Here is a 16,867-nt window from a genome sequence, read left to right as displayed (position 1 = left end):
AATTTTTCAATTTTCGAGGTGTTTTTGGGAGGTCGTATCTCTTGGGATTTTTAATATTTTGTTGCCATTTTTTAAAATTTTCTCGGATATATCCTCAATTTTGCCAAATCGGATTTATTTTTTTTTTTCAACAAGATGGCGGGTCGTCTGTTAGGCGATTTGTAAAATGTATGAAAAAACAGATTTTTTGAAGTGAAATATTCGGAGGTTGGCAACGTTTGAGCGATTTGCTTTGTTCGGGGCGGTCGTGGGGCTCGGTCCGAGGTGTTGCCAGGTTTGAGTTTTTTTCTCCCCACTCTTACAATTTTTCAAACTTTTCATTCAAAAATATGAAAAGTAGAAGGAGAAATATTTTTGATGAAAATTTTTCACTGGAATATTTTTTTTGGCTGTCGTAATGACATTTGACCATTTTCGTCGATGTCGACTGGCAACACTGGCCGCAGGAATTTTTTTTCAGTTTTACGAAAAATCGACTTCCTCGACCTGAAGGAGTGGTGGGGGGTGGGTTTGATGTAGGAGTGGAATTTTTTATTTGCCTCCGTGTCTATGGGAAAAATCTGAAACTTTCAAAATTCAAGATGGCGGCCGAGCTGGATTGGGCAACTTTTTTTTTATTTTGCACCTATCCAAGATCGGTATCGTTTCCGGCTAACTTGAGGGCGACTGATACGATGAAATTAGAAAAAATTCAAAAAACAAGATGGCCGCCGAGATACTTGAGTTTGAAATTTTTCATTTTTCGAGGTGTGTTCGCGGGGTGGCAATGATGTGTTTTTTTAAATATTTTTTTGATTTTTTTGGTTTTTTTTCTCGGATATATGTTCAATTTTACCAAATCGGATTTATTTATTTTTTTAACCAGATGGCGGATCTTGGGTCAGGCAATTTGTAAAATGTATGAAAAAATGCATTTTTTGAAGTGAAATATTTTGAGGTTGGCAACATTTCAGCGAATCGCCTTGTATGGGGCGGTTGTGGAGCGTGACTTGAAGTGTTGCCAGGTTAAGGATTTTTTTTCTTCGTTCATACTTTTTTTGGAACTTTCCATTCAAAAATGTAAAAAGTAGAAGGAGAAACATTTTTAATGAAAATATTTTACATGGGTATTTGTCAGAGGGGTCGTAATGACATTTGACCATTTTCATTCAAATTAACTGGCAACACTGGGAGCTAGATTTTTTTTTTCACTTTTTTGACATTTCGAGTAGCCCAGCCTAAACTATTGGTGTGGGGTAGTAATAATGTATGAGATATTTTTTCGGTATATTATGGTGGTTATAGGAAAAATGGGAAACATACAAAATTCAAGATGGCGGCCCTCCTGCGATTTTCAACTTTTTTTTTACTCTGCGCGCCTACCTGAGAATGGTGTCATTTTCGGCTAATTGTGGGGCGACTGTTATGATAAAATTAGAAAAAATTGGAAAAACAAGATGGCCGCCGAGATATTTGAGTTTGAAATCTTTCATTTTTCGAGGTGTGTTCGTGGGGTCGTAGCGCGATGGTTTTATTAATATTTTTTCGACATTTTTGTTTTCTTGGCCGGAGTGTATCCTCAATTTTATCATATGGCAATATTATTTTTTTTAAACCAGATGGCGCACCTTGTGTCAGCCATTTTGTAAAATGTATGAAAAAATGCATTTTTCGAAGTGAAATATTTTGAGGTTGACAACATTTGAGCGTGTCGCTTTGTACTGGGCGGTCACGGTGCTCGGCTCAAAGTTTTGCCAGGTAAAGTTTTTTTTTTCATCGTTCATACATTTTTTGGAACTTTCCATTCAAAAATGCAAAAAGTAGAAGGAGAAATATTTTTAATGAAATTTTTTCACAGAACTATTTTTTTTGGGTGCCATAATGACATTTGACCATTTTCATCTTAATCAACTGGCAACACTGGGATACAGAATTTTTTTTCACGATTTTCACTTTTTGAGTCCTTGGGCGGAAACCGTGGACAGAGCATATAAGTAATGTATGGGAGATATTTTTTATTTCAAATGGACCCTATGTAAAAAAATCGAAAATCCAATGTTGCCATATACAAAAAAAATTTTTTCATACAAATGCATTTTCTACAGGATTATCGAAGATTTCAGGCTGTTACCACCATTTGAGGTCATTTTTTTGTATGAGGCGCTTAATGGCACTTATAGACTGTACCAATGTGTAACGAAATATTTCAGTGTTGCCATACAAAAAATAATAATTTTCAAACATGTGCATTTTTGTATGTCACATTTCAAGCTGTTGTAAATTTTTGACAACGTTATAATGTATGACGCGTTTGTATGTACTAATAGACTGCACATTTTGGTAAAAAAATATTTTAGTGTTGCCATACAAAAAATATTAATTTTCATACATATGTATTTTTGTATGTAATATTTCAAGCTGTTGTCTTGTATTGGTAACATTAGAATGTATGAGGCGTTTGTACGTACTAATATTGTGCACATTTTGATTAAAAAATATTTTAGTGTTGCCATACAAAAAATAATAATTTTCATACATTTGTATTTTTGTATATGGTGTTTCGGGCTGTTGTCTCCCTTTAAAGACCACCACCACCATGCCCAGCATCTCTAAACGTCAGTTTTCTGTATGAGGCGTTTAATGGTACTCATAGACTGTACAGATTTTTGGAAAAATATTTCAGTGTTGCCATATAAAAAATAATAATTTTCATACAAGTGCATTTTTGTATGTCATATTTCAAGCTGTTGTAAATTTTTGACTACGTTATAATGTATCACGCGATTGTAGGTACTAATAGACTTCACATTTTGGTAACAAAATATTTAAGTGTTGCCATATAAAAAATAATAATTTTCATATATATGTATTTTTGTATGCAATATTTCAAGCTGTTGTCTTCTGTTGATATCATTAGAATGTATGAGGCGTTTGTAGGTACTAATATTCTGCACATTTTGATAAAAAAATATTGTAGTGTGGCCATACAAAAAATAGTAATTTTCATACATTTGTATTTTTGTATGTGGTGTTTCGTGCTGTTGTCTCCCTTTAAATACCACCACCACCAAGCCCAGCATCACTAAACGTCCGTTTTCTGTATGAGGCGTTTAATGGTAGTTATAGACTGTATAAATTGGTGGAAAATTATTTCAGTGTTGCCATATAAAAAATAATAATTTTCATACAAGTGTATTTTTGTATGTCATTTTGTTTTGTTTCAAGCTGTTGTTTCCTTTTGATGTCATTCCAATGTATGAGGCGTTTGTAGATACTAGAAGTATTAACATTTGGGTAAAATAATATTTCAGTGTTCCCGTACAAAAATTATAATTTTCATACATATGCATTTTTGTATGTTATATTTCAAGCTTTTGTATATTTTTGACAACCTTATAATGTATGACGCGATTGTAGGTACTAATAGACTTCACATTTTGGTAACAAAATATTCAAGTGTTGCCATACAAGAAATAATAATTTTCATATATATGTATTTTTGTATGCAATATTTCAAGCTGTTGCCTTCTATTGATATCATTAGAATGTATGAGGCGTTTGTAGGTACTAATATTCTGCACATTTTGATAAAAAAATATTTTAGTGTTGTCATACAAGAAATAACAATTTTTATAAATAGTTATTTTTGTATGTAATATTTCAAGCTTCAAGACAAAAAAATCACGACCCAAATTCTTGGTATTTTGCAAATATTAACTCATATCTTTTCCAAACAGCCCCAATCAGAATTAATAAAACTTCAATATAGGGGAAAAAATGTAAAAAAAATTTGCAAAACTAAAGAAGACAACCGTTCCGCGAGCTGCTTTAGCAGCGAGCGCACACAAGCGATACCTAGTTCATAATATAAATACATTTATTTATTATAACTAAAGTACAATCTCTCTATACCGGCTACAATAACACAATACCCTCTATCTGCTATTTCTAAAAAGAGTGCATAATTGCATCTATTGATAATAGCATCCATCGCCTTGTTGTAAGCATATCCATCTACTTTATCTTGAGTAACACGTATAGCGTGTGGGTGACTATGGAATATGGATGGTTCATATACCTGGATGAACTGCGCGGCAAAGCGGTTACCACATAGGTATGAGAAAAAGTTTGTTTTGGGTTTGAACGCCGGCCAGAGAGATATTATATAAATATTTAATATAATTAGATTGTTGTGGTCTGGGTGTTTGTGGATTCGTTTTTTGTGTAGGATCAGTGTTAATGGGACTACGAGTGTAGAAATCGTTGTCTAAAATAATAATAAGTTAGATTTAGAAAGCTTGGCTATTTGTAGCATTAGAATGTCATCGTCTATTAATGTTGTAATAAATGCCCGTAAATTATAAATACTTCAGGCTTCTAGATAGTATAAAATTCTTTTTTTTTAAGATAAATCGACTATGAACTTACGCATGAGTATTTTTTACTATTATTACATTTTAAGGCTGATAAGATTTCTTATCTTTGCATAAACTACTATTCTAATATTATTCTTATCTGTTAACTCAAGTCAATGTCATTGTCGTATGTCAGATGTCACTGTCATGCCAAATACTAAATGTTATAGTATTGCATTGTCAAAAATGTTATTTCTAAATTAATTTCTATTTTGGTTTGGTTTTTAATTTCGTTAAAATACTGAACTCGTATCAAAATGAAAATCATAATTAAACAGTTACAAGGGGGTGAAGTCAGTCTCGAGGCAGGTTTACCGTTCATTCCGTTATAGTCGCTTTACTAGTCATACGATGTTCTAATCTTTACTCTAAAATTTCAGGTGACTCCAACGACTACGATACTCGAAATAAAGGAACAAATAGAGGAGAAACTGAAAATTCCCGTAGCATCACAGAGGCTCCTTTTCCTAGGCAGACCGCTAATTGACAAGCAGCTCGTAGAATCTTACCCTATTAAAGAGGGCACGAAACTAAACTTAGCAGTTAAAAAGCCAGATGGTCTATATGAAGTTGCCATTAAAGAGTATAAAAAGCAAGGAATGAGTGACACGGAAGCGTCAAAAGCAGCCAATCGTCTTATGGTCATAACAAAAGAAAAGTTCGATCAGATGTCCTGGGATGACTTAGACAAACTCACCTTAGACTTTATGTTAATAGAGGACGGAGTTCGCCGGCTGCGGATCGAACCCGACAATTTGGAAGAACCTAATGTGTTGTGACATCAAACTCCATTATCTAATCAAACTGATTTAATTTCTATAAACATTTGTATATATGTGATGCCCCCAAGTATCTATTACAGTTAACAATCATAATTTTCTTGCATTTGTACATAAACAATTGACCGATTTTCCCGTCATAATATTTCAAATGTGTATAAGTGGAAAGACAAGTGTATGCTTAGTAGCAAAACAGTTGTATAAAAATCTTTGTATATAAAGCCTTTATGTACCTTATACATTAGATTAGTAATTAGTGACAACCCTATGTCTATGGGGGTAAGATGAGAAAGCATGTCACTGTTACATATTTCTTGCAACAGAAGAATTCATGGGCTTACAATTTATTCTATAGTTATATGAAGATGTTTCTATAAGAGTTGTGACACAGTGTTTATAGACTAGATGATAATGTTTGTTATCTATTAGTAAGAATGTTACAGCCTAATAGCAATGTGTGTATAATATTGGAAGTTTTGGAAAAGTATCCCTTTGTTCTTGAGAGTTAGGAGCTGAACATGCTACAAATTGAAGCAATTGGAATTAAAATTAGAATTTGTATTGTTATTAGATCACAATTTGTTTGTTTATGGACATTTAAATAAATCATATTAAAAGAAAACTACTTAATCTGTCTAGATTAAGCAGCCACAAATTGAGTTTCAAAGCTATTTAAAAAATAAACTTCCCTTTATCATACATAAATTATTTCAGGTAACAACACATAACTCTTATTTGGCTTATATAATCATTAACATATACCAGCTTGCTTTATGTACAACATGATAAATATTGAAATGGAACCTATTTATTGTAATTGTGATGATGTTTTATGATGTTATTATATTATAGATACAGTTATACCATATATGTGACCTTGTCAATACTCCAATGTCTATTTATTCATTTTTATGCAATCTTACTCTGATTTAGTTAAATACGACAGGGTAATAAAACAAAACATAAGATTTTGCATTTGTTTTATTGCATATTATTACATTATGTATCTTTTTGATAACTAACTACAAAGTACATTTTGATGGCAAGTCATACACTTTAGTGTTTTGTTACTAATAACATTAAATGCAATAGTCCATTATTCTTACACAAACTTTCCTTTAAAAACATTATTCATTCTTAAAGTAATTCTTCTGTTCCTGAAACTTTGAAGGAACAGTCATATTTAAATTCAATTTCAGTAGTTGCTTTTATTATTTGATTACAACTATGCATTTCTTTTTGTGAATTTATATGTAGAAATAAAACATAAATGTTGAATTTAGTAATACTCAACAGGGATTAGATTTTTATTTAAGATCTTTTAAGAAATATAATTATATACACCAAATCATGTAAAATCTAGTTCAGATTTTTTTATTCGATTCAAAAACATTACAATCCTACATTTAAGAGAATTCAATCACTACATTTACATTACATCTACTATTTTTGGGTTAAATAATTATCATTCCATAAAAATACTACTGTAATTATCGTAACCTTAATCTTCATTGAAACTTATATAAATTACATATTGAATTGAAATAACGTTTCAATTATACCAATTGTTACAGACATACAAATGACACAGCTAATGTCTGCTACTGTGAATGTCAATGTTGCTCACTTTTAATTGCACCAGCCAGTCCAAGGACGAAGCATGCCAATTCTAGAAAAATTTTAACACTCATAGACTCAGTGTATGGACAGATTGATAAAAACTCTATCTGTGTAGCTGCCTTACCCACAGTTTATTTTAAAATCACGCGTTACTGCTCCAACTTAGCCAAGACTTTGTGTTACAGTGCACCACATTTTTCAAGTCTAAGTATTGTACATGCTTTTGAGAACAAAGAAATGTCAGGGATGTAGTAGACCTTGACAGCCCCAATTAATATCTAATTTTATTCGATGTTTTTTGCCTAATATTCCTTTACAAAAGGAAACTCAAACTAATAATCTAAGAATATTACATAATACGTCTTTCCAAACTGTAAGTATTACCGCTATCACTATAATAATGGACATTTCAGACAATCTTAGAAAAGAGATCTTAGATTTAATGATTATGGTTAGTTGCTAATTATTAATTAATATTTACAATCTACATTAAGGACAATTTTCATGCTTTACTTCAAAAATATCTTACACAGAGTGGAACAAGTAAAAAATAGAAGTTTTAGTTTTTATATCTAAGACAATCCACGAAGTCGCATTTAAGTAATAAGTAGCAATTGTTTATTTATGTAGCATAGGCAATCCAAATATTGTGTAGTATTATATAAAATTAAATTTCATAGAAAGGGCAAGGTCATCAGTACAATTAAATATTACATTAGATCATGCGCATGTCCTAAAATTATAATATCAGGGATGTCATGTTATATTAGGCACTTCGCTTAATCTTTCATACAATCACAACCTTACAAATGAGCCACTAACAATGGTAACTCTAGCGCAGATGTTAGATAAATTTAAAATGGTCTATATATTAAGATAAGACAGATAATCTATAGTACACACACTACCACCCTCAGGTCTTCTGATGGATGTATGTCAAATAAATAACCCAATGATCTTGAGATCTTCAGGTAGACTGCTGCATCTGGTTATAACAAAAATATTGTGGTACAAACCTATATAAAAATATGTTCTGCAAGATTCCATCACATTCTACCCTTTTATCAATATGTTCAGTCTGTAATGTCATAACCAAATAACTCAGAAATACTTCCATATGCGCACGAGTTATAATTATTAATATACATGTTGAAAATCCTAACATTACTCATACAACTACTAATATCATTGCCTTGTTATTGCATATAATTATGTACAAAAGTGTATCATGTTAATAAAATTGCACCATACTCATACAACCTCATTCTTTTTCTATTTACTGATATCTTTTGAGACCTTAATAGTCAATTGGTGATAAGATTATCTTTACTTACAGTAGACATATACTGTCACTGTCGCCGTTTTAGCAATGTCTGTAATACTTGTGTCTTACAATATCGGAATATTGTACTTATTCCATTATATTGCCGGACAAACAGCCCACGTCACGTGTACAATGACATAGTCTAACAATAATCTAGAATTATTGATTCATTTTATAGTTAAAAATCATCGATTAGTTATTGTATTACATATGATGGATATACCATTAAGTCACATAACAGTTTTATGTACACTATGCAGATAACATTAATACAAACGTGTCTAGAAATGTTAGCTTTCGCATGTAAAGAGCAAATTCTGCTAGAAGTTGGGCAAGAAATAATATATCAGCTATTATTTTATGTCATAAGGTGCCCAATTTTCAACATAACAAAATACATTGTCAAATTCACACGACCTTTCACTGTCATTTATTTGCAGACTAGAAAAATATATAGGTTCCAGATTTATTGTGATGTTGTTTTCAGTATGGACCTAAAGACACATTGCAACATGTATAGATAAAATATCTACATAAAAATGTCAATCAAATTAGTATTTTTGATCGATTTTAGTTGTGCATATTTGCTTAAAAAAATTTGGCACTAAAATTGCGTAAAATACTTTTAAAATGTCTACAAAGCCTACAATATTTATAAATATATCACACATACTTCATATAATAAAATAACTAAAACACAGTAAATATAAAATTGCAATGTGCCCAAATCCTTAGATTGTAATAGTTATGAATAAAAAAATATCATATAATTTTATTTAATACACTACTAATTTATTAAATGATTGAAGATAAATTGAAGAGCAAATAATAATATCAATGGATATGATTAAAACAGTTGACATACGAAATAGCGCTTTTTGATATGTTCATGTCAAAATTAATAAACAATATAGTTCTCTGAAAACTATGATAATTATCTCAAATTCGATTATCTCATACTGTCTGTTGTCCAGTCAGTAAGTCCAGAAGAACTTCTCAAGAGGCTAATTAATTATCACTTCGTACTCATTTCTACACAGCTTATATCTATGAGCAAGTGGAGTCATACAAACATGTCTCGATTCGCCAATATTAAAAGTACAGTTTATTCATACCTCAGTAATTAGTAACTAACAACACATACCATATCTCACTGTACATCTCACTCATGAACTACTAGCAACAATTGATTTCCAAAGTTCAGTTTAAACAAAAGTATAGTCCGCGCAAAACTTTAAGTCCGCTCTGAATGCGCACAGGTGTAGTCAGAGAGCCAATGCGGTCGAACACAACTACAAGCGTATACTCCGTAGAAACAGTAAGGGCACACTAACGCGGCTATTTACCCGCGGGCGAGAGTGGGCATCAGACGGGTGCCGCGCTGTCTTCGTCCCGCTAATATTTACACTTTCCTGTTGCGACGCGACTCGTTTCTATGTTTCGGAGCGGACTAGCAGTTAAGCGCGCTCTATCACTCTATCAACTTCAGTCTCTCACTGTGTGCGTGTCACTCACTCGTGTACGGAGCGAGGTGGGCGTGGCCAGCGCGGAATCAGTCGTAGTCGCTGTCCTCGTCAGACGAAGACTCGGACTCCGAGCTGTCCGAGTGGTTCTTCGTGATCTCGATGCAGTTGTCTACATCTGTCAGTCTTTTCAGTGACCGCCCTGAAAAATATTATTCAATGATAAAATACACGACAATCGATGATCTTTAAACACCAACAGGTTAATTATGATACTTACAAAATGCAACTAAATAATTAAAGGTGGTAAGAGTCTTAATCTAACATACCATCTAACCTGTTCCGTGTAATAGGGTTAAAATTCAAGAACTGTAAACAGGAAATTCATGGGTAAATCCAAAAATCGCGTCGCATAGATTATATTATTGAACTCTGGACGTAAAGTGGCTACTTTTCGTGTTAGACTTTCAGCCTTTCAGTGACGATATCATTATGGTGAAGTTCATGTCAATAAAAAATATTATATTACGAGTAATAGAAAACATAGTGACATTTACCTGTTAATGTAGTGAGCAGCCTGTTCTCATTGCCGGGTGGCATGTTGATGGGACCCAGTTTTTTTGCAAGCTCTCTCGCTCTATCCGCTCCGGGAACTAAAATGTTCAATACAAAATCAATTTAGTTAGTAAATTATATTATAGTTTATGTATTGTCAATGCATTTACGATTTTCAACAATCTAGAAATTTGGGATTCCTAATAACGTTACCTCTGGAGCCTTCTTGACTGGAGTCTTCTGTCATAGACGCGCGTTCTGTGCGGTACACACCGCTTACCAGGTCCCAAACGAATAGACACTGGACAAGAGATATTTGATTATTGTATCAGTCTATGATGGATTAAAGCTATGATTTCATTTCAAGTAGGTGAAGGAGTTTTTCATTTTGTAGTGAGTAGTATATAGTATGTCACTATTTAGACAATTGTTTTAGTACGAGTAAAATTAAATCACGTTTATTCTGGTCACTATATATTATTAAAGACTACAACTATATAATGGATACATAGTCGGCTGCTCGTCGGGTCGCGTTCGGCAGTCGTGTTTTTTATTTATAATATAGGAGTAGCAGACGAGCATGCAGTTCATCTGATGGTAAGTGGCTACTGCCGCCCATGGTCATCCGTAGTCAACCCCAGATAGGAGTAGATATTCCTACTTGAGGTCGGCCAGATGCGCCGCTACCCCTGAGGACTAAGCTGGAACGCCTCGGAAAAGTGTGTCTCCCTTAACATACCTTTCAAACCAGAACACATCAGCGCTTAACATTGCTGTTATTAGGCAGAAATATGTGTGTGTGTATGTGTGATGTGTGTGTGTGTGTGTGTGATGTGTGTGTGTGTGCGTGCCTGCGTGCGAGCGTGTGTGTGTGTGTGTGTGTAGGGAAGAAATAAGTGTGGCGGTGGTGCCGCCGGAGTAAGTTATACCTCAGCGGCGTACTGTCGGCGGTGCGGCAGGCAGCCGGGCGCGCCGTCGCCGCGCGCCGCGCACGCCGCGCAGCCCGCGCCCGCGCCCGCCTCCCCGCCCTCCCCCGCCTCGCCCGTGCCACCCTCACCCGCTTCGCTGCCCTCACCCGCCTCCCCCGCCTCGCTCGCCCACAGCCACATCGCGCACAACTACCGACAAAGTAATTGACATGCATATGAGAAGGTACAAAGAGCTCTGCACCAAGGCCGCCGATGCATTAGCCACTCCCCTTGTTTGCGAATGTACATAGATCACAATGACTGATTTATAAAAATTCACATGGAAGATACCCGTGAACCATACCCAAAAACGATGCAAAAACAAACTTTCCTCTAAAGCTGGAAATGCATTGGCCCCGTGGTTCCAAATATCCATAGAAAACGATGACTACTTTACATGAGATTGTCCATGTGCCTTATGAAGGTGTAATATACATAATGTATTAATGTATGAATATGTACAATGTACATATTTAATCACATTAGTTTATTAAATAGAAAACATCAAATATTGTACTCAAAACAATATACAATTATATCATATAAATTAATATAAAACTCACCCCAGACAAGCAGCCACTGGACTGACAAACATCTATCACATGGCAACCCCAGTCAAAGCAATAGATAAACTTCTTCCCATTGATATTGCACAGTCGGCCGCACACTTCATTGCACAACAACTCGGTATCAAGTGAGCGTTGCTGTGTGCGAACTGTCAGTCCTGGGGGTACTGTGCAACCTCGCAAGCGCTCCCAGGCCGCTGAACTAACTGCCTGCAGTGCTGAATACCCTGCCCCGTGCCCAGTTAGCGGTAGGGCGACATGGTACCCTGATATGCAGTCATCTGTTGGATGATTATGAGTGTCAATAGATACTAAATAATATGACTTATGAATTTTTAAAAAAAAGATCTTTTCGTTTGTTTCGAGTGCTCACACGTGCGATATTGTAACATCATTAACAATTTGTAGCTGTTAAATAGGTTTCTCATAAAATAGACATGTACTTAAACAAAAAAAGATGTCAACTTCAATAATGAAAAGTCAAGGAATATTTATCAAAATCAGAGCAAAATAATACCTAATTCATTTAGTATCAATATCACTTCTGAAAAACAAATAAATCAGTCTTACCTTCAGAGTCTGTAATGATGGAAGTTATTTCGTCATCGCTCTCAACGAAATATCTCGTGAAGAATTTGCTGCATTTAGAATTCTCCGAATGGACTAGATAGGGGTCTTGCGGGCTGACGTAGCAGTCTGACAACGTCTTAGACGTGTTGTCGTGAACCGACACGGTTTTTAGAGAGCCATCGTCGAGCATTTCCGTTACCCTGTACTCGGATTCACTGTTGCGATCCGATTCTAATGATGACAACCCTTGGTTTTTGAGATCTATCGTTGGCGACGGAGGTCTACTAATCTGATTGTGAGCTCTCAAAACCACGCTCTCGACAGGCGGCGACTTCGGTCGCCTTAACTGACTCTTACTGGTAGAACCGGTAAAGTACTTCCTATTACTCCTCAACACTCTAAACGGTACGATATTCTCGTTGTTGTCCTCCGAAAACTCGTACTTCTTGTCCGCTAGCCGCCGTTTTCGGAACATGCTAAGTTTCTCGCATTTCGTCTCCGCTTCCTCGACGAATTCGTACGCCTTTTCCGCTATGATCCTGTGCGTTTCGTTGAACCGTGACATGCTTTCTGCGGGCCTTCGTCTGGGAGATCTCAGAGGGGGACTGATTAGGGTTCTAATGGACGGCGATGGACCCTCCCACTCTTCGACCAGGTTGTGCGATATCGACGATGCCTGGATGCACAGTTCTTGCCCCATCATATCAGACAAGTGTACCGGACGGGACATTTGATACGGCTCGACGTCCATGTCAGAAAAATCCGCCAATATATTCTGGACAACATTATTCTGGTATTTTGGAGACTGGAACGCTGCGGAGACATCTGATGCTGGTGTGCTAGGATTCAGATCAATAGAATTTGTTTCTTCTCTATCTAATAGGAATTTGCTATCATCTGTCTCGCTTCTGTCTTGGTCTGGCTTTACAAAATCTATTTCTAATATGTGTATGAAATCTGTATAGATGATGATCTGGTTTGAGTATGCTAACTGAACGACAGGCTCGTACATACTAGAGTCTGACGTGCAGAAAAATTTTGTGTGAATTGCGAAGTTGTGTTCTAAGCACCTTTTCCCCCAACTTAAGTCATCTGCAAGAATTTTTACATTATCAAAAATAATATATGATAGCCACAGCACAAATAATACTTGAATGTTTAGTAAATAAGAATTAATATTAAGACCTGATAAGTAAAAGATGATGACCACTATTAGATATATAATATGCATCTGAAATTGATAGTTACCTCCTTCTTCCCTTGAGAGAGCTATACACTTCTTACAACCTAAACGAGGTACTCCTATAACACTGAGGTAGGATCGTTCTGAACATGAGTCCCTGTAAACATTACAATAATATTTTTCTAATAACAATCAAGTAATCACAGGATCTATATATTTAAATAAAAAAGAAAATGTGTTATCATGAATGTCTGTTAATATACTTCACATTTATGATTGTAGTCAAATATTATAATTATAAAATTCAGACATTTTAATACATAATGGGCACTCCTAATACATAGATTGTTTCAAAACTATTATGGAAACTACATTGTTGAATTTAACCTTTTTTTGCATTACTTTATAAGTTGACATTAACATATAGTATCTTACTGAATGATAATATGCTGTTAATTGACTATGCTCTAAGCATCTTTTACCGTAAAATAGTGGGTATTGCAATAAACTGTAAGTTTATCATACATACAGGTAAAAGTTTGAATGTGTTACTCACGCAATGCCATACACAACCAGCACACCGGGATTGTGTTTCCACTGGGCCATAGATATTGTCACCTTGCTGTCCACATCGTCACCAAACAATGGCACACTGTGCACCGGCCGCACCACACAACCTGGCACCCAAGACAGGAAATGGAGCCTGAAATCATTGAGAAATGTTAAAGGTGGTAGAACATGTGTGTACTTAGACAGACAAGTTATAAGGTAGCATAGTCTGTGATCAACCTCAGGTAAGACAGTAATCTTATCTAGGGTTGATTACAGAAGCCCATGGGCCACAGAAGCCACTTCTCATCAGGTGGACTGTAAGCCTGTTTTCTACTTGTTATTATTAAAAAAAGAAATAACGTTACTCCAGTTTTGTTCTGGTTTGAAGACTGTCATAAGGGCAGGGTATAAAAGGCATTCCAACTTAGTGTTCCACACTAGAAACAAAGAGTAGCAATAGAAAAATGTAAAGTGATTTAATAAAAGATATGTTATGAAGATAATGGATCTTACGTGAACTTTGAGCTTTCCCTGAAGTACACCTGTGGGGTGCAACTGTATGTGAAGCTCAGCAGGAACTGGCCACACTGAGAGAACCCCATGAATACATGTTCCCTGAGGTATGTTATAGGCACTATATCCATCAAACAGAATCGCAGCCGCGGCGGTATCCTCTCGAATATCTTGCGACTCCTATCACTGGACCTTCTTGAGGTACAACCATAGATCTAAAAAACACCATCAAATGTAATGGCATTTGATTTTAAAACATTTGTTTCTTTATAAGCAAAATAAAAGCCTAAACTTCAGCCTTTCCACCAACTTAGAGTCTTTACTCCTACTAGCCATAAGCCTTCATGTAAAAGAAATCGTAATAAGACCCATAAAGGCCACAATCCTGCTGTGGATAGACTTCCACCATAAAGGGTGGTTTTGCTATACTCATTGCGCTCGGCTGTGCGTGCATAGCTTTCAAGAAAAATTACACATCTCCTGGATACATATCCAGAGATTATTACATAATAATACGATAAACAATACTAATTTTCACATTTTATTAAGACTTGTTGCTAAAGTCACTTGTTGAAAAAACATCTTCAATACTCAGTTTAACCATCGTTTTCTAACAATAATACAAAGTAATGATGATCTCTAACATTTCAGCATTATCGACAATAAGACATATTTGCAAAATTAATGTACCGTTACATAGAAAAATGCGCACAGTGTACAAGACGAAAATAAAAATACAGGACTCGGACGCGAACTACAATTCGAAATTTCAAGTTCAAACTTACCTCCCTATTAAATAACTTATGAACGATATTACTATTACTATCTGAGATATTCGTAGGAGTATTATAATTTGTATTCTTGCATTCATTTTTACTTAAAGAATCTAAATTTACAGACTTCTCAATTCCAAGAGAATCCATGTTCGTTTGTTTGACTGTAATTTTGACAATTCAATAAATGTTACCAATCGTTTCTGTGATCTCGATGTCAAATGCAACATAATAATAATAGTAAATAATAAAAGTCTGTATTTTGCTCTGTTATTAAGTAATTTGTAATTTTATTAAAAGTTCAAAACTATTTAATAAAGTAGAGCTGCGATGGTCTTCAAATTGCTAATTTCGTAGTACGTTTAACCCCGTAAGGGGTTTAAAAGGGGAGTTAAATTATATAGCGATGATTTTTAATCAAGTGTGCTTGGCGAAATCGGGTACTTGACAGTTATAACAATAAAATATGAAATATGTTGGATATGATAGCTTATAAGTAAACATAAATTATGCAGTATTTCGTTTATTTTTTAATACGTTCTAAGTATTTTAATTTTTAAAAAGAAATTTTCGATTTTTTATCTGTGGATTTTAAATCCCAAAACGGCGACAGTGCTGCCTCAAATGTCATGTGACGTCACTACATCGAAACCAAACAAGACAAATAATAATTAAATCGTTTGCTGTTAGATTAGAGTTTGTTGAATTTATGTTGTGAACCGAAATGAAGCCATACTATATTAAAGCTGATAGCGTGAACCTGCTTAAAGAAGATCCATATATGCAGTGCAATAAATCAAAATGGATACAAAAACTTCCGTGAGATAACCTATGGAAATATCAAATAAACAACGTAAGTAAAACATTCTTTATATTTACATTTAATCATATCGGACAATTAAAACATTTCTTAACTGACTTCAGGCAGAAGAAAGGTTGTCTTCAAGTAATTATTAAGATTTTTTTTAAATATACTTATATTCTTATGTGAACTGTTTTAAGGTTATTAATTGGTTATATTTATATTTACAGATCTTCCCGACAATCGTATAGTGACAACGTTATAGAGTATGTGCAGTTTAAGAGGAAGGCAAGTTTGTGTTTCATGAAAAGTAAAAGTTGTCCTGAACACAAGGTACATCAATGAAAATGAAAATGTGATGACTGTCCTGCCTAGAAGAAGTGAGGAGCCAAAAGTTTCGAAAGTGGGCACCAGTCTGAAATACATAAATTAAAGTACACGGGAAATAGTACTTCTTTACTTGCGTAACCTACCCAACAAGATGAAGAAAGAAAAGTGACCATACAGTTCCAATTATTGCATTGCAATTTAATTCTGAAAATGACAGTGATAAAAATATATATCCATTTGTTACGGAAAATAATTTTAGTAATGAAGAAAAGCAGACACGCAAGCAGCACAAAAATTTAGCTTAGGTGATCTGTAGTAATTATTGTAACTGTAACATATGATAAATATATACAAAAGTTCTACTGTGTGTACTCACTAATAGAACCATATAAACCAAATAAACAAAGAAATTGGTTAATAAAATACTAATATTAGCAAATCATGTATTTTTAATTATACAGTCCTGTAACTTAAT

The 16,867-nt window shown here is 34.6% G+C and overlaps 2 protein-coding genes and 1 long non-coding RNA gene across 3 annotated transcripts; 2 read left to right on the top strand and 1 right to left on the bottom strand.

The window, feature by feature from the left end:
* The first annotated feature begins 4,538 nt into the window (after positions 1–4,538).
* On the top strand, positions 4,539–6,144 carry LOC140751165 (ubiquitin-like protein 4A). Its single transcript, XM_073085042.1, has 2 exons — positions 4,539–4,699; positions 4,775–6,144. The coding sequence occupies exons 1-2, from the start codon at positions 4,652–4,654 to the stop codon at positions 5,171–5,173; spliced, it is 447 nt and encodes a 148-aa protein (XP_072941143.1). The 5' UTR covers positions 4,539–4,651; the 3' UTR covers positions 5,174–6,144.
* LOC140751164 (uncharacterized) lies at positions 6,137–15,450 on the bottom strand. Its single transcript, XM_073085041.1, has 10 exons — positions 15,273–15,450; positions 14,488–14,702; positions 13,979–14,125; positions 13,488–13,579; positions 12,240–13,331; positions 11,667–11,950; positions 11,065–11,253; positions 10,349–10,436; positions 10,138–10,233; positions 6,137–9,782 (listed from the first exon to the last, which is right to left on the bottom strand). The coding sequence occupies exons 1-10, from the start codon at positions 15,408–15,410 to the stop codon at positions 9,670–9,672; spliced, it is 2,454 nt and encodes an 817-aa protein (XP_072941142.1). The 5' UTR covers positions 15,411–15,450; the 3' UTR covers positions 6,137–9,669.
* Positions 15,451–15,730: 280 nt separating this feature from the next.
* On the top strand, positions 15,731–16,831 carry LOC140751116 (uncharacterized). Its single transcript, XR_012103273.1, has 2 exons — positions 15,731–16,113; positions 16,293–16,831. It is a non-coding gene; the product is annotated as an uncharacterized LOC140751116 (long non-coding RNA).
* The last annotated feature ends 36 nt before the right edge of the window (positions 16,832–16,867 follow it).

This window comes from Epargyreus clarus, unplaced genomic scaffold, assembly GCF_041222505.1.
Source record: "Epargyreus clarus isolate Ecla_fem2 unplaced genomic scaffold, WU_Ecla_fem_2.2 ptg000021l, whole genome shotgun sequence".
NCBI lineage: Eukaryota > Metazoa > Arthropoda > Insecta > Lepidoptera > Hesperiidae > Epargyreus > Epargyreus clarus.
Note: the sequence above shows the minus strand (reverse complement) of the source record. Positions and strands in the feature narration are given on the sequence as shown.

Coding starts and splice junctions, on each gene's coding strand:
- LOC140751165 (XM_073085042.1), top strand. CDS start 4,652: ATGAAAATCATAATTAAACAGTTACAAGGGGGTGAAGTCAGTCTCGAG. Junction 4,700..4,774: donor GGGGTGAAGTCAGTCTCGAG/GCAGGTTTACCG, acceptor CTAAAATTTCAG/GTGACTCCAACGACTACGAT.
- LOC140751164 (XM_073085041.1), bottom strand. CDS start 15,410: ATGGATTCTCTTGGAATTGAGAAGTCTGTAAATTTAGATTCTTTAAGT. Junction 13,580..13,978: donor CTGGTTGTGTATGGCATTGC/GTGAGTAACACA, acceptor TAATGTTTACAG/GGACTCATGTTCAGAACGAT. Junction 10,234..10,348: donor CAGTCAAGAAGGCTCCAGAG/GTAACGTTATTA, acceptor TGAACATTTTAG/TTCCCGGAGCGGATAGAGCG.